Source organism: Uranotaenia lowii, chromosome 1 (genome assembly GCF_029784155.1).
Source record: "Uranotaenia lowii strain MFRU-FL chromosome 1, ASM2978415v1, whole genome shotgun sequence".
Classification (NCBI taxonomy): Eukaryota; Metazoa; Arthropoda; class Insecta; order Diptera; family Culicidae; genus Uranotaenia; species Uranotaenia lowii.
In genome coordinates this window covers 122,739,669-122,764,060 of record NC_073691.1, presented here as the reverse complement: position 1 = coordinate 122,764,060, position 24,392 = coordinate 122,739,669, and the positions used below count along the sequence as shown (strand labels likewise).

Genomic DNA, 24,392 nt, shown 5'->3' with positions numbered 1-24,392 from the left:
CTGTGTAGGCATTGCAATGTATCAAAGATTTTTCTTTATTTTTATTTAGCTTAGTATTCTTCAATTTTCAATCACACTTAAGATTTTCAAAAAATCCCGGAATTAGCTAGTGTCAAATTCCCGGAAAATATGACGCATAATACATCTTCGTATTCGGTCTTTTACTATAAAAAAGCTTTCCAACCACCTGCTATAAACTGCCAGAGAAAAGCTCTTGTCTATAAGCTCCCGTACGACGACAAAGCTCTCGATTCAATTTTCGACACCAGATGTCGCACGTAAGATAAACGTTGGTCGCACTGTCCGACAGGTCTTATTTTCTTTTAGGTTACTTTTTGTGCACCCTAGTTGTCAGTTTTGGAAGTAAGGTCAAAACATGCATTCTACCAAAACAAAGACGGTCGCCGATTAAATATCAACAAGAGCAGTGTTTACATGTAAATTGGTAGCTCGGGAAGGAAACACCTCTGCGTACCTACCGAAAGACCGAAACAAAGCTGTAAATGCACTTCTGTTTCTGTTTCTGTTTCTATGCGGCCGCGATGGATTCTCCTTGTTAGTAAACTTTCTATCCCGGTGTTGGTGGATGTGTGTTGTTGATCCATTTTACCGCGTTTTGAAAGTGACGTCCAAAAAGGCAGGTTTCCTCCAGTTGCTATCGACGGAATTGGAATATTATTGTTTGTAGAGTGTTGGTGTGATGAATACACTCTGTTTGTGAGACTCTTCGGCCGTAGCTCGGCACAACAAGCACAGTAGTAGGCCGTCTGGTTGTTTTGTGTTATTCCTTTAAGCGGGCCATAGACTACACAACATTTGTACAAATGCGATGAAATTCGATGAAATTTTGTCGCTGTGAGCACGATTTGCATAGTGTATGGCACTGCGTATGGCAAATCGTGCTCACAGCGACAAAATTTCATCGAATTTCATCGCATTTGTACAAATGTTGTGTAGTCTATGGCCCGCTTTAGGAGCTGTGTATTAATGCGCAGCAAGCTGTGGGCTGCAAGCTGAACGAAAACAACTATCGTGGAACGCAGAAAGCGAATTTCAATCAGTAATAGTCGTTCGAACTGTGAGGACGCGGGTCGTTTTTCGAAAGTTCCAACGTTCACGGAACAGTATTTCCGTGTAATCCGCATTTGTCGTACTTTTGGTTGTGTAGTCAGTGTTTGGATTCAAAGAAAATATTTGCTGCGATTGAGATTTCATCCAGTGCACGCCATTTTATTGCACCTTTTTACTCGCTCCAGCTATACATGACTGTATAAACAAAGGAAAAGCAAATATTTCCAGCAATAGTTTTCATTTCGTTCTACGGGAAGTTGGTGAACTGAGGCTGTGGCTTCCAATTGCATTGACAAAGCCAAGCTACCTGAAAAGCAAAATAGCACAGGCAATAAAATTGCGAAAACATATTACCTTTCGAAACGAAAAAAAACCTTCCTTTAGGGGAGCTGGATCAACGTAAACAGCAGCTTACGTTAAAGTGTATGCGTGTGGGTGTATTTTTCAATTGTAAATTGCGCGTTGATTCTCCAAGTATCCAAAGTGCGTTTGTGTGAGTGCTTTGTTTATATACAGTTCCTTCTGATCGGTTTTCCGTCGTCGACGAAGGTGACTACGTACGAAATTTCACGTACACCGCGTCCAGGCCACGTCTTTGTTTACGAATATAGAGCCCAGTGGAGAAGCAGTAGAATTGATTTTTCCCTTGCGAGTGCACCAGCATCTTGGGTCAATCCACGGCCGCATCGCCCGATTCGACATTCCAGACAAAGAAAAACGGGGTTGAAATGTTTAAATCTATCAATTTGAACACCAGTGATTCGAGGAAGATGTCGACGACATCAAAAACCAGCGAAGATCTGCTTGGTGGTGAGTACATGTTTATTCTAGAAAACAAATAGTACTTTTTCGCTCTAGATGTAAACATTCCCCATGAATCATCCGAATGCAACAAAAGTATATCGTTACGCTATAATCCGAAGCGCTGGAAAACAGGACTTTCGCCAATCACTCTAGTGCATTGTTGGCCATATGGAACGTCCGATATTGGGAGTTCATTTCCTCCCAATCACCACACACTGATGCAATATTTTGCGTCGCAATTTTTCGCTAGCAAAGATAGGACACTGTTTTCTTGGCAAATAATAGCGTGGCAGTGAGAAGCTTCTGCAGTGAATGCGAAAAAACCAGTTTGGACCGATATGGACGAAAACTTGTTTCTGGTATTTTCACCTTTTGACTACAAATTGTACGATTAATTTTGGCGATTAATCCGTCGTTTTGGCATTGGACTGCTTATAGTTGTTTTGATGAACTGTTGAATAAGACTCAATCGAGGCTTAAATTTCTTACAAGAATTTAAAACATCTGTACAGTATGGGACATATGTTTAAAAATACTTATTTTTAAATGATTCCTAAAAGTTCAAAAATGTTTTTCATGAATCTTTTCTTTTTTTTTTAAATTTTGGTTAATGTATTTGTCAAAGATAATATGAACTCGAAGATAATGACTTCTTAAATTGTATCACGAACGCGATAAATTCATTCATATTATTCATGTTTTTATTTAACAGTTGTTTGAAAAATGTTTAACATATATTTTCTGAACTTAACATAACGAGGCTGAGTTATACCGTAAAATAAAACCTCCAAAAATGTGATAACATATGAGTCCATGCATTTATCTTCAAAACATGTCAACTAAATTAAACTAAATTCAAAACTCACAGCAACACTAAATTTTTGAAGGAGTTCGAAGAATGCTTTTAAAATAATAAAATGGGTTCATTAATTATTTAGTGTTACAGTCGAACCTCGATAAATGTTTAGATGATGCTTTATAGCTGTAATTTATTAAAAGCCATTAAACCTTAGTTGATGATTGTACCTATACATACAATGTGTTCTTCTCTCTCTTACTTCAAGGGCAAATTCTGACGATAGGTCTGATCAGCAATAGAAGGCTGTTAGTGATAAATTACTTATTGTACTGAATACAGCAGTTTGTGTATGATACTGAAGGTTTCTTTTCGAAGCAAAAAAAACTACAGAAGATGGTTTGGTTAGCACTTTACGATAGAATTAGATATACACGATAAACTACGCTGCTTACCAAAACGGTGGGTGAACTTTTTACTGCAGGGGTACCGCTACAAAAAGAGAGAGTGAGAAAACTTCCTTTATTGAGAGAAATCGCCAGATCCCATGCTTTTTATAACACAAAACCTTTTTTTTTTTTTTTTTTTTTTTTAATTTTTTTTATTGGCTTTACCTCTATAACATAACCGGCCAAGTGTTAATTACTCTTCTACTTACATGTCTATTTTACATTCAATTACAAAATTAGCTATCGTTTTATATAATTCAATGTCTTTCTTTTTTAGTATCAAATGAATATCGGGTGGAATTCCTTTTTTCATTAAAATTCGCCAAATAGGTCTACGAAGATTTTCAGATCTGCTGCATGCGAAGATAATGTGATCAGGATCTGCGATGGATTCGCCACAACTGCACGTCGCGTCCAATAGGATACCATTTCTAGTCAGATGAGCAGGGAGCCGTGAATGATTTGATATTAATTTGGAAAGGATTACAATTTGTCTGCGGTTGAGATCCAAGCTACTAAACCATGGTTGGAGCGAAACGTTAGAGATGATGCTGTGACAGAAACGTCCTTTAGTTCCTGCATTCCACTTTGCTTGCCATTTGTGCACTGTTGTACGCCGAATCGGAAACTGGATGTCGAATGATGTTAAAATATAATCTGCTGTACCACCATTGATGCACGCACTTTTCGCCTCTTGATCTGCCAACTCGTTCATTGGAATACCTCTGTGAGACGGAACCCATATCAGATGGATCTCGTGCCCCATTCTTTGTCCTTCAAGAATGGAAGCTTTTATATCGTACCAAGCAACGGGATATTTTTGATTGATGTTGATTTTTTGAAGGCTCGTGAGACAACTCAAACTATCGGTTAGAATAATATACTGAGCAACAGGAAGGCTTACGATCATTTTCGCAGCATGCCTGATTGCTAGAAGCTCTGCCATATAAACTGATGCTTTACTGTCGAGTTTGATCCCTTCTGCAGGCGCTCCAAAACTATTTACCACAGCATAACCTGTGCCGTGTATATCTTTCGACCCGTCAGTTGCCAAGATTTTCGCGTTGGCATACACTTCCAAGAGATAGTTTGAAACCAAATCAGCTGCCGATGAGTTCTGGTGTTCTGAACATAACCGTTTAACAGTGAGATCAATGGATATTATTGTTCTTACAACTTCACGGTTGACCATGTAGCATGGGAGATTATTTAGAGGCTGTTCAAGTGGAATAAATTCGTTAAGCATTCTTATGGCGCGGTGTATTCCCGTAGCCACTAAGCCACCTTCCAAGATCGGTCTGGAGTATTGACCATGCCAAGAAGAAAGTGACGCTCTTTTATTTACAAAACGCATGACAGCAAGTTCTCTTCTTTGTTGCAGCGGAATAATACCAGCCATCACTTCGAGTGAACCTGTGTGGGTGGTTTTTGTGGAGCCCAAACAGATTCGAATTCCTGCCCATTGTAGTCTATCCAAAACGATGGCTTCTTTTTGTGTTAACTCCGTCATAAATATGGAACCGTATTCCAATATTGATCTCACACATGACTTGAAAATAGCTAACATTGCTGCTGGATGTGCTCCCCATGACTGGCCCGATATGCTTCGTAGAAAGTTAAGATACGGAGCCGTACGTTTTTGTACCTCTCTAATATGACACGACCACGACAGATTTCGTGTGAGGTACATGCCGAGTAACCTCAGGGATCTGACGTATTCCAAAGTGCAACCGCCGATATTTATTTCTGGGGGATTATCGCATTGTTGTGTCGAGATCAGAAGGCACTTACATTTCGTGGGCGAAAGTTCTAACCCAAGGTCGAAAATATTTTCCACAACTATATCCACTGCCCTTTGGAGAGATTCGCAACTATGCTCCAGCGAGGTTCCTCTTACAGCAATTGTTGTGTCATCGGCGTAATTTACGGTTATCACATCAGGAGGGACACTGTTGATCAATCCACTGATCACAACATTAAAGCATAACGGACTTAGTGGAGATCCCTGAGGAAGGCCTTTCCACGTTGTCCTAGATATTGAATCTAATCCATTTGAAATGCACAAATTCCTTTCTTCAAAAAGATGGAAGATACTTCTTACTAGGCATTCAGGGACTGTTAATGAGCGTAATTCGCGGACCAGAACATTAATTTCCACGTTGTCGTAGGCGGCTTTGATATCGAGGCTACATATCACCACATGCTCTCTTCTTTTCAAAGCTAAAGAAGCTTCATTAATCAGGGGAAACAACGCATCCATTGTTCCTCGTCCTTTCCTAAAACCGTTGATAGCTGAAGGGAATAAGTTGTTGTTTTCGATGAAATGTTCTAGTCGATCTTTGATTATGAGTTCATACACTTTGCGAAAACATGAAGCTAACGCGATTGGGCGAACAGCAGAAGGAGAAATCGGATCATGACCACTTTTAGGAATCGGTACAATTTTAAAGGTTTTCCAGCTTTCCGGAATTCTTCCTGAAGCAAAAATTTGGCAATAGATTTTTCGCAACTGACTAAGCGCCGCCCATGGGAGATGATTTATGACGGAATATGGAACACCATCCAAACCAGGAGCCGAATCTTTACCGATTTTTAAAACTGCTTGAATATCCGATACTGAGAATGGTAAACCAGTTTGAGGGCAACACGAACATTGTAGAAAAGCCAGGGGTGGATTTTTGGCAGATGAGGGAGCCAACTTGTCCAAAACATCGTTGGCCAAATTGTCCGAAATTCTAAGGTTTTTTGATGGCTCTCCGCGCCCTTTGAATCTTCTAGCCATCCTCCATAAGGTTGTGAGGGACGTAGAACTATCACAACTATCACAAAAATGTTGCCAACTTTTCCTCTTCTTCTCGCGTACCAAATTTCTGAACCTTCGTTCTGTATTAGCGTACCCTTCGTAAGCTTCGGTTGACAGCTCTCGTTTCCAAGCGCGGAAAGCAACTCTGGTGGCTTTCTTCGCTTCTGTTAGCTCTTCGTCCCAATAGGGTTGCGGTATTCGGCGAGTGTGGTTCGAGTTTACTGATGGACAGGATCTGCGCAGTGCTTGCCAAATCAGCTCAAAGAAGACATCAAAGCTATCCGGTTCTCCATTTTCGACGAATGATTCCTCGAGGCTTCCGGTAAAACGTTCCCAGTCGATTTTCCGAACATTGATTCCAGAGTAGAATTTCATCGCGCATGTAGTACTCGAATGAAAAACTATCGGAAAATGATCGCTTCCATTTGGTGAATCCAAAACCTCCCAGTCGAAGCACAAACTAAGGCTCGAAGAAACCAGCGTGATATCAATTGCGCCCCACGACCGGTTTACATCAAACCTAGTTGGCTGACCATTGTTGAGAATGACGAGATGAGATGTTTCGATGGCTTGATGAAGACGGTCTCCACGTGTGTTTCCATGATCGCTTCCCCATAGGTGATGTTTTGCGTTAAAGTCTCCTCCAATGATGCACGGTTTCGGAACGGTTGATAAAAAATTATCAAACTGAGTCTGCGATATGTTGGCTTGCGGGTGTATGTACACAGATACAATAGTGATCAACCCGGAGATGTATTTGATCTGGCAGGCAACGGCTTGAATATCCGCTGACAGTGCAATAGGAAATGCTACGGGATTCAGTTCTGAACGAATCGCGATGGCTACGCCCATCGAGTTTCGTCTGTGATCTTTACGAAAAATGGTGTGCTGCGGTAGACTAAAGTTTGTGTGATTGTCGAGATGTGTTTCACTCAAAAGCGAAATATTGATATTGTGTGTATTTATGAGCTGGATTAAAGATGAGCGTTTACTATTTATCCCTCTACAATTCCATTGTAGACATTGCAGAGGAACGGTGGCTGTTAAAGTGCTCGGTGTGGTGTTTTTCATAATCTGAGATTAGCAAAATATCCTTTCATTTTATCACTTACAACATCCGAAATTCTCTCCAAAACCATTTGTTGAATTTTTTGTCGAGTTTCAACATCTTCCTCAGGAACTTCCAGAGCCTCTGCAACGATATCGATGACCTCAGTAGATTCAATCGTCGATCGGATCGAATCGCAAACCCCGTCAGAAATGTTAACTTCAAGTTGGGGAAGCTCATCGTCCGAATCGACATTATGACGACGTTTGCTGGAAGGATTAGACCCATTCTTGTCAACATTACTTGTTTGGCAAGCAACTGCCACGGTGGATTTTGTTGTTGGTTGGGAGATGATAGTTAGTGAGTTTGATGATTCATTTGAAGTTGTTCCACAAAACCAATCGACACGTCCTTGTGAAAAAGTGTCGCGCCGCTCTTTATCGGTTTTCTTTTTTTGAATTATTTTCGGACAAAGCTTGTGATCATTGGCCCGATGGGAGCCCAAACAGTTAACGCACTGGGGCTCACTATTTTCACATGCATGATCTTCGCCGCCCACTTGCTCCAAGCATTGGTTACAGCGTTTAGCACTCTTGCATCCTTTTTTATCATGTCCCAAGCGCCAGCAGTTACCACACTGGCGGACAGGATAAATGTACTGCTTAACAGAATAAAGCACTCTATTCAACTCGATGTGAGTAGGTAAACTCTGCCCAGCGAAAGTAAAAATCACCGTAAACAGGGCTTCCTCTTTATCATCAGCTAATTTTCTAAGCACACGACGAGCATGAACTATCTCCGGGTTATCAACTTGATTCGACTTGCGTTTATCGTACGCATTAGCAAACTTCAATTCTTCATCACAAATATCCGGCTCAATATAGGCTACCCCAAGGCACTCCACCAGCCGTTGGGGGATAAAAAAACGCACTTCATTTGAGGTACCGATGCCTGCTATTTCATTAGCAGCATCCCTCGATCGCATCAAAATTTTCATTTTGGTTTTAGAAACCGGCATAGCACGTATAAAATCGTCACCAAATTTCTTCACCAGACTTTTAGCAATCTTCGCAGCAGATATATTTCCGACATTTGTTTCAGCCATAACGAGATATGGCCCAGCATAATTTTCGTGATATTTCCGCACTCGAACTTCATTTTTCGATGACCTTGGTGTATCGTTGTGGGTCATTGCACCGCTCGACAATAGCGTGTGGAAGGAGAGAAGAAAAATAAATTAGATTTCGATTCAGCTCACACACACGATGTGCAACGTACCGTAGTTCAAACGAGACTGATAACACAAAACCTATGACAAAACCTTTATAAGTGAGAATGTAAAACCTTCAAAGTGCGACTTTTTTCCTGGCTAAACCAAAAAAAATCCAAGAAATTAACTTTTCCGAATTTAAGTTTTATTATGAACATGACTAGCTGATCCTATACGAACTCCGTTTCGCTTCCAATTCAGAATATGCCATGAACAGTTCGAATGAATGTCAATTTACAGGCATTTTCCAGATGCCATTCCGAATGCTCTTTTTAAAAAATAATTGCAAAAATGTTGAACACGTTATATGTACGTTCACTTTATTGTCGTTTGCTACTAAATTTGAAATCAGGAATCAATTGACCGTGTCAAAATATCTCAGTTTATGAGTTTTCGTTTCGATGCGATACAAACTCACGTAATTATTGCAAAGCAAATTTAAGAGTTTGTCGTTTGATACAAATATTGAAATCAGAAATCAACTGACCGTTCCAACCCCAATAAACCGTGTATAAATTTCGACTCGATCGTTGCAGATCAGTGGCCTCTTTTCCGAATTTTGATCTCTGAAATTGATTGCCCTTCCTTCAAAACTCCCGTGTGTAAATTTTCAAACCGATCCATTGCATAATAACGTCAAATCGCAAAAAAAAACAGTGAATAGTTAATATGGACGTCCTCTTTGGCCGACCCCTGACCGATAATTGGATAATTAGAATCAATGTCCTTAATAACTTCTATTTGCAAATTTTCATGTCCATCCGATGTATAATAACGTCAATATCACAAAAAAACTGAAAAGGTAGTATGGATGACCCCTTTTGTCGGTCCCTTACACAAAATTTGATAACTGGAATCGTTTGTACATCATTCCAAATTTTCGTGTACCAATTTTCATCTGAATCCAATGTATAATCACGTCAATATCGCAAAAATAGCGAACAGTTAATATGGACGACCCCTTTGACTTGCCTCTAATACAGTATTTGATACCGGCAATCGATTGCGTGTCCCTAAAAATATCCGAGCGCAAATTTTCTTCTCAATCCGATGAATAATAACGTCAATATCACAAAAATATTGAAAAGTTGATATGGACAACCCCTTTTGCCGACATCTTACACTGAATTCGATAACTGGAATCGATTGCTTATCATTCAAAACTCTCGTGTACCAATTTTCATCTGAATCCAATGTATAATAACGTCAGTATAACAAAAATAGCTAACAGTGAATATGGACGCCCCCTTTGGCTGGCCCCACACACAAAATTTGATACCGGCAATCGATTGCCCCTCTCTAAAACCATCCGAGCACAAATTTTTATCTCAATCCGATGTACACTAACGTCAATATCTCAATCATATTGAAAAATTAAAATGGACGACCCCTTTTGCCGACCCCTGACCCAAAAATTCAATACCTGAAATCGATTTCCCATCTCTCAAAATCCTCATGTGCACATTTTCATCACGATCCGACGTAAAGTGACGTGAAAAACACGAAAACAATATTTGTCTTGTATAGACGACCCCCTTCAGAAGGGGTCATCCGAAAATCTGAAAACATTTTTCATCATTCCTGGTCCTAATGAGCATCCATGCCAAATTTCAAACCTATAGCTCTTAAAACGGCTGAGTCTATAGAGGACAAACAAACAAACAAACAAACCAACCCACAGAAATTGCTTTTTATATATATAGATATCGAGATACGAAGCTAAACCTGTACTTCTTCAATAGGAAACCTGGAAAAGTGAGAAACCTCTCTGAACGATAAAAACAATTGAATAATTGAAGCCCATCATACTTACTTTTCATAGAATAGTTTTCAATTTCATTATAATAAAACTTTTTTCAGAAAACAGATATATTTTTAATCTGGTTCATTTATGCCAATTTAAAATGTTATGCATAACCGAGAAATTTTCTGGAATCAAGGAACTTGCCTAGCTTTGTGGAGCTTCCTTTATTGATAACACGAAGCAAAAGAAAAATAAAGTTAATATCAATCGGCACGCCACGCCACAAGTAAACAGAAACGTGTGTTTCATTCCGTTGCGTTGTGTTGAGGTGCTAGCCGGTCGACAATGATTTTTCAACGTAAACATGGGCACGATTTTACATTTTTGTCATATCGCTTCGAACTGTTGGGGTGAACTCGTAGAGCGACAGCGAAATATGAAAACAGATGAGACGCAAATTCACACCGCAGACCGCAAAGCCAACAACAAACTGGGATGAGATATCGTGAACTGGCCCCAAAAAATATCAGGGAAATGGTGCCATTTGGCCGTTTGTCGTCTGCCGTTGCGTGACATCAGTCGAATCGAGTTTTGGCGTCGTTGTGTTGACGGAAGTGATTGAAGCTTGGAAACAAAAAAAACACTTCTGCCTATCTACCTGCCGAGATTTTATTCAACGTGACACGGGTGCTGAATCATGCGGCACGAATGGAAATCAAAGATAATATACATCAAAATGGATAACCAAAAAAAAAAACATGAAAATAATATAGCACTGCAAACGCAGAAGGATTGCTTTTGAAGAATTTATAAGCTCAATGAAATTCCTTACCGAGAAATTTCCGACTGTATTTACACATTCAGATTTCACTTTTCATGACATTCAAAATGAAAAACATTCTGCCTGTTAGATAATTCGGAATAGTTTTTACACGTTGAAGGCTAACGTAGCCTTATTATAACTTCGATGTTTAAATGTAATCAACTGAACTTTCATTTACTGAATATTGGTTCGACCGCTTTTCATATTCTTGAAAATGTTATAATCTAAAAAATTCAACTAACCTAGTCTAACAGAGGTTGAATCCTTCATTTTGCCCATTTCTTTGACACGCATCTTTAAATGAATCACGATTGGAAATTCCAATTACTGTACATTGATTAAAATACTTTTTCACAACGTAACACAATCCGACAACTGAATAAATACATCAGGGTTCAGAATAAGCGTCGTAGATAATATCTCCATGCATATGTTTGTTTGAATTTTATCGACTGGTATACAACAGTGCGTAAGTTTATTGCAATTATTGAACTCTCGAAAAATTCAGAAATTTCTTAAATAATACTTTTAAAAAGATTTAACAAGAAAGTAGTTTTCGATAATTTGGCACATTTTTCTGAAATATTGGTCCTTTGTAAAATATTAACAACCCATGGATCAAGTTTCCTGACTCTCCCCTACATTGTCTCTGCAATAAGTTAATGAAAATAAAGATCGAATAGGAAAATTATAACTTATTCTAGCGGGCTTGTAATAAAAGTTTTGTTTGATTCATGAGATGGCAAGTATTTCATTTTCACTATGAAATTGTATTATTTGCCTTCATAACACCAAGGCAAAAATCGATATACCTCACATATGGTTCTCAATATGCCGAAATTCTATGATTTCGTACTCAAATTGGTGACCAGATTAGTGCGTTCGAAATAACTTCATCACTTTAGATTAGAAATGAATGTAATTGAACAGAAAAGCAAGTTTTTCAATTTACATTCCATTTTTATTATTATGATTAATATTCCTCGCGTTTGCTTCCATTACTTCGTTTGAAACAAAATGTAAACAAACTAGTTTACTACGAAAAAATACAAAAATGGACATAAACCAGTCGCAATTTCTTTCCATTTACAATATTTGTAGCCTGAACAACATATTCTAGGTATATGTGAAATACAAATTTATAAGATGTTTTGATAACTTTTGCAGCAGTTTTCTGTGAATTCCTAAGACGTTTCTTACGACTTAATGAAAGCTGACGCAAGATTTATTAAAGACTCTTAAACAATAGTCATTCGGGTTAACGAATAAAAATTCCATGCTTCTCATGAAATTACAGTTATAAAATCATAGTCAAAAAACATTCCTGGAACTTTTCAAATAACCAGCTGTAATCTGTAAAACCAAGCATGAGCTCTTTTATCTATCTGAAACCCTATCAATCAAAAGTTTTCCAATACGACTTTCGCAAAACGAGTTATGTTTTTCGCAAAACACCCTATTTTAGGGCCCTTTTCAATTTAAGATCTGTTTCTGAAGACAACAAAATACATAACCTAAATTTTTGATAAAAACGTCTGATAGCAGACATTTGGACAATTTAAAAATGGTACAGTTCTTATTCGGTTTATCGATTATTATCACTTCTTATATATTTTTTAAATTTCATGTTGAACGTAAAATTTTGAGGTTTAATAATTCAATTTCGAATTGAAAAAAAAAACAGTCAAAAACTACTTCTTTACGAGAAGCTTAATCGTGCCATTTGGGACAGATAGGACACCAAATGGTTTTACGAGCGTATAATCAGGAATATAATCAACATTCCATTTTGCGTCTGGTTGTGTTTATATGCACAAGATAAAAACCTTCTCACTCATCATGGGGACATTCCCACCGCGAAATCACTCGCAGATGTCGTGCAAGAGGAAGCAAAAACTGTCAACGACTTTTGTTAACGCTCTACTCTGTTGGTGCGATTTAAACCACACCAAAGTCAAGAATGAGGGGCGTATCTCATTGTCGTCTCGCCCGGACAGACGGCGAGTATAATAATATTTATTGTGATCAAGTGTTTGCACTATTCTTTATCTGTTCGGCTTCCTTTTGACTAAGTGACTTACTGACCACCCCGTCCGAATGTTAAGCCGCTTGAACCTGTACGCTTGAGAATGTTGTTTTTGTCTTTATTTGATTGATAATTTTCCGCTGGCAACTGAAAACCACTCCTCCTGTTACGTTACAACAGATGAGTAAAAAGATTTTTCATAAATCTCATAATTGGTTTATTTGAACCGGGTAAGTTATGAATTGTTATAACTTAAAATTTCAAAAGAATGATCGAACTTGGTTTAGAGAAACTTTCGAGCTGAAAATAAATCCATTCAAATCTCCTCTATTCATGGTAAGATATATTGTGCTTAATTTCTCTAATAACACATATCTTTTTGTAGGAATTGTACCTTTTTATTCTGATCGGTTCAAGTAAACTTAACCTTGCTTCGGGATAAACGTCATCTCAAAGAGGTAGAAGATACTTTTGTGGGATTGTTAAGAGTTATTCAGGTAAATTTTGATGAGCTAAATTTTAACTTTCTAGGAAATAAGTTATAACCCAAAAAGTAAATGTTACCTTTTTGAACTTGACTTCCTTTCAACTGTATATTTTGGTTAATAAACCTTTTTATTATAATGGGTATGGATTCATGCACTCACAAGAAAAAGAACTTTCATGTATGCCCTAAGAAAAAATAATGAAATTTCTAATATTGTCCTGGGCTTATGAAATGGCTAAGTTGGCAAGTATTTCTATACCTGTCCGCCAACTGCAACGTTAATATAAAATCGCGAATGCCATAATGTTTACCATCACATAATCGTTTACCGACTATAATCGAAACAAAAAAACTTATACCGTGGTTGGATGAAGATGAAAGGTAATCTTTCGATTGCTTTGATCCAGTAGAATTATTCAACCAAGTAAGCTCATAAGAGCAAGTTCACTGGTGTTGGGAAAAAGTGGTAGAAATTTTGACATTTTGAAAATTTTAACATGCAAAAATGTTTTCAAGATCTTGGGGCGTTGTATTTTTTTACAACACTGTTTCTATTTCAGCCGTATGTGATAGAAATATTGCTATTACAGCATGCGAAAATACAACACGTGTTGTAAAAAAACTAGAAGGCCAAAGATCTTGAAAATGTTTTTGCATGCCAAAATTTTCAAAATGTGCCGTAAGTGTCGAAATTTCTACCACTTTTTCCCAACACCAGTGAACTTGCTCTAATACTTATTTGAGTCAAAAAAAAAAAAGACCTACGAAAAAAATGAGAATTTATAATAAACACCTCTTTAAAAGTGGATGTTTTGTTTTATAAGAGAATCTAAGGATTTTGCAAAACAAGTATTCTAATATTTCGTCAGATTGTCTGTTAAATGGGAAAACTTCGAAATTCATAGTTTAAAGTTGAAATTATTTTAGACATTTAATAAAAATATATATTAATTTCAACAGACTTATCAATGAAAAGATCAACTCAAGAACACTTAAAATGAATTATTTCTACTGAGAAGCTTCTGATGATGGAAAAGCTTGTGTTTTTCGTATACCTTTTTAAATTAATTTGTTCATTTTATTTTCACACTGCAGCTTCCTCTATTTTTAATTGGGACTTTTCAAAGAATCCATAAAATTCATAAGAATAAAAAAAAAATTTGGACTCAAGAAAGTGATTCACAAGACGTATCTTATGAGATTTATAATAAGGTAAATCGAGATTGACAGTGGTAATTGTGATTCAGTTTTCACATAAATGATTAAGATGTCTCCCTCACCGTGATGTTAATATGAACCTTATGTCATTACGTTTGAGCGTCAAACTAATAAAGGAATAATTTATAAGGTTCAATGACGATTTCAGAAGATTCTGGCTCAAATTTTCATCGAAGTTTTAGAAAAATGAAGAGTTAATCACCGAAAATTTATTTTCTGCAATTATTTTATCGGCTATATCGGTGAAATTTTATATTTTTTGAGAAAAAATATTTAATAATTGAAAGATTATAGACGGATAGAAGATAAGAATAAGATGAAAGATGTTGAAAATGAGCGGAAGGGTAGGGGCCTACAGATAGAAATGTAGCTACCACCACACCACAATAGTAGGCCTAGCGTGGTTCGGCCCACAAGAGGAAAACTTGCAGTGCGAACGAACAAAAAGATAAAATGTGATCGCTCAGAAAAACTCCAAATAGTTGAAAATAGTAGAAAAAAAAGTATTGAGATTTTTTTCGGTTGGTTATATCCCTGAGTTTAGGAGCACTATATGCATTGTTTCGAACAACTTTTGTTCTACGGAAAACTTCATACATAAGAATAAGTTTTTTACAATTTTAGAAAACATTGCATTACATTAGAGGCCAAGGAACTTGGCTCACAGTACTTTTCGTTTGTAGTTATTTATAACACAATTCAACATTTATTTCCTTAATTCTGAGACATATTAAGATTTACTCATAGCTATATTTTTATATACCTCAACGAACTTTGATATTTCTAATTACATCACAAGTAAATATTTAACACATTTTACGAGTTGTTGCCGTTGTTTTCCAACCCCGCCTTTAGACAGGGATTAATAATTTTTTTTCCAAAGGTTTTCATTCTATTTCTAGTTTTCTTAAAAAAATCAATCCAGAGTGGTGGTACATAATTCTTAGACCTACCTGCCAATCATGTTTCTTAGATTTAAAATCGCATGAACCAAGGATTTCTGAGGATACCAAATTGATAATGTATCTATTGACTACTGCTTTTCAGACAGATTTCTTTCGTATGCATTGTTAGACTAACATATTTTGATACATTCTGCGCAGAAAATATGTAAAAATTATCACTTGCTTTGGTTTTATACCGATTCTTGTAAACCCTGTCTAAAGGCAAGGTTGGGCCTTGCCTAGAGGGTTAATCTAGGTATCATTTTCAGCTGAGAAAAAGACAAAAGGTCATGTCCTACTATGTACCGTAAAACGGGGTAACATTGATCACCGGGGTAAATTTGACCAACAAGAAACTTTTCCACATTATCAACCATAACTCAGTCTATGGTTTGATTTCTTGAAAACTGTTTACTACATTTGAAAGCCTTTTAATTGAGTATCAAATAGTCAAAATTTGGTTTGTATTTGAAATTTTTTTCTGTTAGTAAAAAATCTAATTTCAAAAACTTAAATTATCTATTTTTTCAAGGCTCGCAAACGAACAGCTCTCCTGATGATTCCAAAAAGCTTTTAGAAGCAAACGAGTTGTTTAATGTGAAAGAACAACTTTTTTTCTTTGTATATGATCAGTTATAGTGCTGTTTTTATAGGCATTTAATGAAAAATTTTCGATATTTAAATAATGAGGACATTTTCCAAGAGTAAGCCCGTATTGGACAAATGGATAGGAACCCTATCAAATCGTCAACATTGAAGAAAAAATAAAAATGGAATTAGTGAGAGGGCCAAGGGGAATGTGTGAAGGTAAAATTTCATTTGTATTTTGAAGCTCAAACTATTTAGCAATTATAATTATTTTTGCCCCTAAATGTAGGCAGCATCATAGTTCTTTTTTCGATAATAAATATTTTGAAAATAAATCCAGGTTAAATTGATAAACTAGCATTTTGAAATATTATGGAGGTGTATTGTATCCTTTATGATGAAGAAAACGTGTTAAAACCGTCAGAATAAAGACTGATCAATGTCACCCCAAAGCATCAAATTCTGAACAGAGACGAAAACGATTTTTAAATCAAATTTAAAGAGGTCCAATAAATTTCTGAATTCATTTTTTACGTTCATAGGAGTCCAGTACTAGTTTTAAAAATCTAAAACATGTCACATTTCCCTTTACAGAAAAAATAATCGAAAAATATTGAAAAAAGTGATCAATATTACCCCGGATTACGGTACCTTAATATTTTTATTTCTTTTAATTCCATAATTTTCCGTCTCACGACATAACTCAACGAACATAATTCCTGAAATTCACTCGGTGCATGACAACCGTTCTCCAATTTCTCGAACATCCCACATTCACCAGCTCACGCTCCACTTGGTCTAAGCACCTCGCTCGTAGCGCCCCTGCTTGTCTCGTTCCTACCGGATTGGCAACGAACACCTGTTTTGCAAGACAGTCGCCCGGCATTCTCGCAACATGTCATGCCCAGCGTATCCGCCCAGCCTTCACTACTTTCTGGATACTGGATTCGCAGTAGAGTCGCGCGAAGTCCTTCACCTTCACACTCCGTTTTCCTGCACGCCGCCGAAGATGGTTCTTAACACTCGTCGCTCGAATACTCCGAGTGTACACAGGTCCTCCTCGAGCAACATGCATGTCTCGTGGCCGTAGAGAACAACTGATGAGCGTCATGGACAGGTTACACTTCGTGCGAGGGCTAAGTCTTCTCAACCGCAGTTGCTCATGGAGTCCAAAGTAAGCACGACTTCCGCTGATCATTCGCCGTCAGATCTCACGGCTGGTGTCATTTTATGCGGTCACCAGTGAGCCGACATAGACAGAGTTTTCGATTATCTGCAGATCACCATCGTTGATCGTGACCTTGTTACTACTGGACAAGCGGGTTCGGTCGGTTTCGGATCCGCAGGCCAGCATATACTTCGTCTTGGACGTATTAATCATCAACCCTATGCTTCCCGCTTCACGTTTCAGTTTGCGGTAGATCTTCTCCACCACCACAGATGATCTTCCGACTATATCAATGTCATCGGCAAATCAGATAAGTTGACTGGATTTGTTGAAAATCGTGCCCCGCATTTCGCCCACCGATCGTCGAATAACACCTTATAGCGCCACGTTGAACATCATGTAGGATAGACCATAGCCTTGTCGAAGCCTCCTGCGCGATTCGAACTAACTCCACAAATCATTCGAGGTTCCATCCATCGTCGCGTTGATCAGTCTGATCAGCTTCCCGGAAAAGCTGTTCTTGTTTTCCACAGCTCGTCACGATCGATCGTGTCGTATGCGGCTTTTAAGTCGATGAATAGATGGTGCATAGGGATTTGGTGTTCACGGCATTTTTGGAGGATTTGCCGTAATGTTGAGATCTGGTCCGTCGTAGACCGTCCTTCGATGATGCCGGTCTGGTGACTCCCCACGAATCTGTTTGTTTGTGCACTTTGTAGGCGGCATTTAGGACAGTGATCGCTTGGTAGTTCTTATAGTCCAATTTGTCACCCTTATTGTAGATGGGGCATATTACCCCCTTCCACTCCTCCGATAGCTGTTCTGTGCCCAGATCCGAACCATCAACCGGTGTAGGCAATCGAACAACTTGTCCGGGCCCATTTCGATGAGTTCCCTTGTGATGCCATCCTTCTCAGCCGACTTGTTGTTATTTAGCTGGCGAATGGCCTCCTTAACTTCGATCATTGTTGGGTGTGGCATTACTTCATCATTGTACCTTCCCCTACCATCATGGTCTCCTGCATGTGCGTCGTTCAAGTTGTTAATCGAAGTACTGCTTCCACCCTTTGATCAGCTCACGAGTGTCCGTTAAGTTGCCTCCGTCCTTTTCCCGACATATTTCGGTTTGCGGCACGAAGCCTTTGCGAGATGCGTTGGGTTTCTTATAGAACTTCCGTGTTACTTGGGAAGGATGTAGCTGCTCCAGCTCCTCGAGCTCCTCCTCCTCCTCCGGCGTTTATTCCCTGGAAAATTCGAACTCGCTGCCTCTTCCGCTGTCGGTGATTTTCCACGTTTCGACGGCTGTCTGTTCTCTTCGTCCATCACCATCCTACATTACTCGTCGAACCAGTCGTTCCGGCAAGTTCGTTCCACATGCCCGATGACGTTCTCCGCAACACTGTTGATGGCTGTTTGGATGGTATCCCAACAGTCCTCTAGAAGAACTTCGTCAAGCTCGCCCTCTTCCTGCAGTGTTGCTTCGACCGACTGCGCGTAGTCTGATGTGGCCTTAGTCGTACGATATTCAACCGAGGTGGGCGTTGGTTTCATATGTAGTTCAATACGGAGAGTTTTAGGCACATCTTCAACATCACCAGATAGTGGTCTGACTCGATGTTGGCCCCTCGACAGGATCTGACGTCGATGATGTCCGACAAGTGCCGGTTGTTTCTCAAAACATGGTTAATCTATGATTGCGTTTGTGACGGTAATCTTCAGGTGTACTTGTGTGGGAGGCGGTACTGGAAAAAGGTACTAAGAACGACCATTCGTTTGAAGGCGGTGAAATCTTAGGCCGTTTTCGTTGGGCAGCTGGTGCGCGCTGAACTTTCCAATTGTCTGTTTGAATTCCTCCTCCTGGCCAACCTGAGGGTTTTGTCGTGTCCGGTAGGTGAGGGCTGTGAACGTTGATGATGCTGATGTTGAAGAATCGGCCCTTGATTCTCAACCAGCACATTCGTAGATCGATCGGCCACCATCCGATCACGTGCTTCTGCGTTTTCTCCATCGTTATAAAATCTGTTCCAGGATCGTGTAAGTTGCCGCAGCTCTGGTGAATGGTATGACCATCTCGGAACGCACGTACCGTGGAGCTCTTCCAGGGTACATCTTAAAGCACTACGATGTCGAATTTGCGGCTTTTCAATTCGTTGGTAGCAAAGTAATCATGACGCTGTATTTGAAAACCTCATGCAATTTCTTCCGTGTATATTGGATTTATTTTTATACTTTGGTAGCATTTAAAGAGTACTTTAGAAAAGATGCTGTCGACTACTATTTAATAGCATTCTTTTTAAAGTGCTTCAGTGTCAAATTTTTAGATTATTGCCAAGTTTGTAAGCTTGCAAACCAACAAAGTTTCGTGCTTTAATCGTTTTTAGTCTGCGGCCTGTAAAACCATATAAGGCAAGTGTATGCAAAAAACCCGATGGGAAATTCATGTGCTTAAAAGTGTTTAATTTTATTTAGAATGGTTGCAAGTTTTAAAATTTTGAATAAAATTAAAACTTTTATCACGAACGACATCAAAATAATGTTTGATCGGTATCAACTGGAACGAATACAAATCAAAATGTAAAAACTGGAATTATTGTTTTATTTTACAAATTTTCCGAACAAATATCACAAACTTCTAAAAACATGCTTCTTCCTCTTTTTTCAATGCCAGAGTTCAGAATCAAGCCATACTTTACATTAAACAAGTTCATGTTCATGGTGTGTGCAGTTCAGGTTCATGGAATGGGTGTGAGCAGTGTAAGGCATCAGCACGAGATGAAATTAATGCTTCACGCTCCAGTGAACGGAACGAGAATAGGGCAGCTGAACGATCATTCGATCCTCCCCATGAGATTTTTATTGGCCTGCGGGTTGGTTGTGATCTACAAGGTCCAGGTTTTGTATCTATGTTTACGTTTAGCTAGACTCGTTGAACTTTAGTTCCATTCTTCAGCAGCTTGAGAATGCAACGTTTTGTCAATATGATGATATCTGCCATAAGATTGGCACAGCTTGGAACAACTTATTTAGCAGTTGCAACAAAAATGGACAAAATATGGCGCTGCTGACCGATTCGAAGGAACCGGTCACTCAATGCTGAGCAATTGACAAAACAAGAGCTTGATGTGTCATTCACCCGCCCCGCCGCCGTTGTCCCAAACACGAATGGAAGTACCAGTTAGGTACCTAGTTGCAGTTGCATTTTACAGTTGGTACCGTAAAATGATGCAAAGAGTACCAATTCCTTATCACGCAGAAACAACTGATATATTGAGGTGGAGGTGACAAATATTTAATCAGTAGGTACTACAAATTGGATGATGACATTTTGTGATTCATCAAGTTGAATATGTAAAGAGAACTCTTAATAGTTGATCAACGGTTGCACTTCTAGGAAAAGTTATCCACGAAAAGTCCGATTTTGTTATACCATTCTGCGATTTAATAGTTCTCCTCAGAATTAAGTAAATGTTGCAAACCGATGCATGCAGGGACATACTAATACCACTGACCATACTAACTGAATTCTGCACACTCGATTCCGTTTGTTGGATTATTTTTTTTAGCAGTACGCAATATCTACTCCAGAGAGCGGGTTGCCTGCATGATTGCATCTTTTTATTACAAAGCATGAATCTACTCAAATATGTAGCTCATTTTTTTTTTTTTCAAGAGCGTAATACGAAGAGAGACTAACTACCTACCTGACATTTATTTACCATTATGAAATACTTGAACCAGTCTGCCACAACAAAAGTAGAGGATATATTTTTAGGTGTTGATTGGCGTTTTCGACACATCAGGACAGTGTTCATGGTCGGCATAGTTGAAATAGCTGCTTAACAGTAAAGCGTAAACTCTTCAGCATTTTTCTCGTTGATTCTTTTCCGTTTGCTTGGGGGGTGTGCTTCATTCATTGATGAAAATACACCAACGAGCTCGATAGAAAGAATTCATTATCGTCGTGCAACGTAATATTTGCAACCTTAGAAAAAAGGTTGTACATTCGACCTCTTATTGAGTATAAAAATATGAGCGCTAAGAAACATTGTAGCATTACCTACTAGCGACACGTCGAATACGTCGCGACGTTGAAAATCATAACGACGCATCGCGAGTTTCCTAGTTGGCTTGAACTGTCCAACTGTCGCTAATCGGCTTGGTGCTATTCACATAATATCAGTTGTGTTCTAATAGAGTCACAAACTTTATATGAAATCCAAACAAGAAGAATGCCATGAAAACTACAATAAACTTATCAGAACTGAATAAGGTTTTTTAGATTCCCAAATCTTTTTCGGAGGTCGTCAAACTCTAAAGTTCTTATTACAAAATTAGCCATTACCTGAAACGTCAACATTGAAAAACCTCGACTGATATATGCCTCTACGTTTGGAACGCTCAAGTACACATGAAATCGTATAAAGATGCGAACCAACCAAAAAGTAGCAAAGGAGAAACCAAAAAGTAAACAAACTAAAAACCCAATTATTGCGGCATAAAAACACGAACCGTCGAGGGTTTGTTTGTGAGCTATCGAAACCTCGGCCATGCCTGGCCTGGCTTATGTACTTACCTACGGGGCGGCTTGTTTGTAAACATTACCCGCTGCAGGTCTTTGACGTACACTAGCTTCCATAAACATGCACACACATTAACGCAGTCAAATTTGTGACAGCGCGATGCTTTAGAAGCACCATTTGATTTATGGAAGGCGCAAAAAACAAGCTCTGCCTGCCCTGCTTCTATGTTTGGTATTCCGATGCCCACCCTTTCATTTTTGAGGAAGTTCGAGTTACGCAATTTGGCTCCAAATACGCCCTCAACTTAGTGTGGATGTTCGAGTCGAAAAAGAAGGAAAAAAGAGAAAGATCGATAACATCGATAGACAAAAAATCGATAACAAATAAATTATAAGACTTTTATTTAACTTCGACACCATTGTTTCAGAACAGTAACTATTCGAATTGCTCAGTTTTTACGAAATTAGAAAGGCTACATTTCTAAACGTGCACAACAGGTTAAATAAACGTTATAAATTAAGCAGTTGATAAATAATGATTAGACATCAAAATGCAAAAAAAAAAAAATATTTACAATTAATCGCGCAAAATTTGTATTCCACTATGAATTTAAAATTTCCGACCTATTAGTGATAAAATTTGTACAGATGATTGATTGAGAGTTAGAGGAGATTAGGGAAACTTAAAGGTATTTATTTTTATCATACTTTTTCGAACAACTTTTAACAACTCTTCGTATTTAACAGTTTATGACAGCACCTAATATCACGTTACAATGACCGGCACAAAAAAAAATTCTTTCCATTTGAATCTTAAAGAGCAGATGTTTTCAGTGTCTCAATATCTTTTAGAATTTCAATGAGTTCGTTGGAAAGCTGGTAATGTAAAGATCATTTTACAAAATAAATTTTATGTTTCAACTTGTTATTAGAACTCAATAGCAATCAGTATATTAAATTGCATACTTTCAATATATGACAGAAAAAATCATTAAGGAACCAAATTTTCCCCAAACCGTATGTTCCATAGCTCAAATGTCTAAAATTTTACATTTTACATACATGAATCTCTTGAAAGGAAATCTTTTTCCATTGAGATTCATAGTGTAAATTAGTTTAATGTATCGCCGCATTTCCCGCATTAGATTATAAACTTTGAGTTCTCAGCATGAGTAATGTTTTGCCCGCGTCGCGTATTAGTTATTTTGTTTGTTATTTTTTGCTGCCAGACGTGCTGAGAACAGTAGCGTCCATTACCAGGGGGCTCAATAGAGCTTTTTGGTATGGGGGAGTGTGGTGGGCCGCTACAAAAAAAAAAAAATTAAGACCACATCAATTTTTTTAACAATCTGCTGTTAAAATTTTTTCAATACCACCTACGTTAGTTTTTATAATCTGTTTACGAAAGGCCTGCAAATTCACCGATTGGGGTCGGTTCTTTTCGTCAAGGTAAAGCATGGATCACTAAAAATCTGAACGCCTTAAAGAGGGTCTATCTCGGAGCTATGTGAACGAAATAAAAATATTTTGTACTTAAAATGTAGGGTTTTTATTGCACTTTAAAGGAAAAATAATGAAAAAATTATTCCGATGTTGTTTTGATGAATTTTCGAACTTTTCGTCGAGTACCACTCATCTAAGTTTGGACACCCTGTTTGCTGACCTCAGCGGCCATTTTGTTCCACAATCTCTTCATCTCTGTTCCATTCCGAGTTGTTCTACCACTCTTCTTCATCTTCTGCTTGATAATGACCCAAAATTTGTCGATAGGGCGGAATTGAGGGCAGTTGGGTGGGTTGATGTCTTTTTCGACAAAATTCACCAGTTGGCCCGATACCACTGTAGTACCTCTTTGCTGTAGTGGCAGTTTGCCAAATCTGGCGAAAACTTTACTGGTCTTTTGTGAGATCTAATGTACGAAATAAAAAAATGTTTTTCAGGCACTCCTCATTGTACATTCCGGAGTCCATGGTCTTGTTTTTCACAAAAACCGGGGTTTTTCGTCCGCAGCTGCAAAACCTTGCCAGACCAAACACTTTCTTGCAAACTTATCAGCAAAAACGAATTCGAACTTGCCAGGGACATCACCCGACCAGTGCAGTGCACCACTGCAGTGGCTTTATAAAATTTTTGGCCAGGAAGCTGCCCAAAATTTATTTTCACGTACGTTTCGTCATCCATGAGGATGCATCCGTCGAACTTCGTTGGAATCTTGTTGTATAACTGTCGGGCACGTCCTTTGGCCACTAATTTCTACTCCAATGTCCGGTTTGGTTGCTATCCCTTCGCGTAGACGAATCCTTCTGACGGTGCACCGGTTGGTGTTGAGTTTCTTGGTGATGTCGTAGTCCGACTACTCTGTGTTTGCCTTGATCGTTCTCAACACCTTCAAATACAGTTTCGGATCCTTAATTCCACAATGACGCTTGGTATTAACCAGTCGATCGATATTATGTACCTCACGGAAACGTTTGAGAACGCTGCACACGGTTGATTTAACCAATTTTTTTTAACGATTTCGCGATTTTTGAACCCAGCCACGTCTGGTTTTTGACGTGAGTGTCCAAAATTAATTTTCGTCTCGCGGCTTCCACCACGTGTAACTTTTTTGGAACAAAACGAATCGTAATGAAA

General features: G+C 38.4%; 1 protein-coding gene across 1 annotated transcript in view; it reads left to right on the top strand.

Annotated features, from left to right (window-relative positions):
• Positions 1-990: 990 nt before the first annotated feature.
• The window catches only part of LOC129739580 (BCL2/adenovirus E1B 19 kDa protein-interacting protein 3), a 49,407-nt gene continuing 26,005 nt past the window's right edge, over positions 991-24,392 (top strand). Inside the window, exon 1 of the mRNA XM_055731056.1 lies at positions 991-1,881. Within this exon, the coding sequence (XP_055587031.1) occupies positions 1,800-1,881 (82 nt within the window). The 5' untranslated portion in view covers positions 991-1,799. The remainder of the gene's footprint in view (positions 1,882-24,392) is intronic.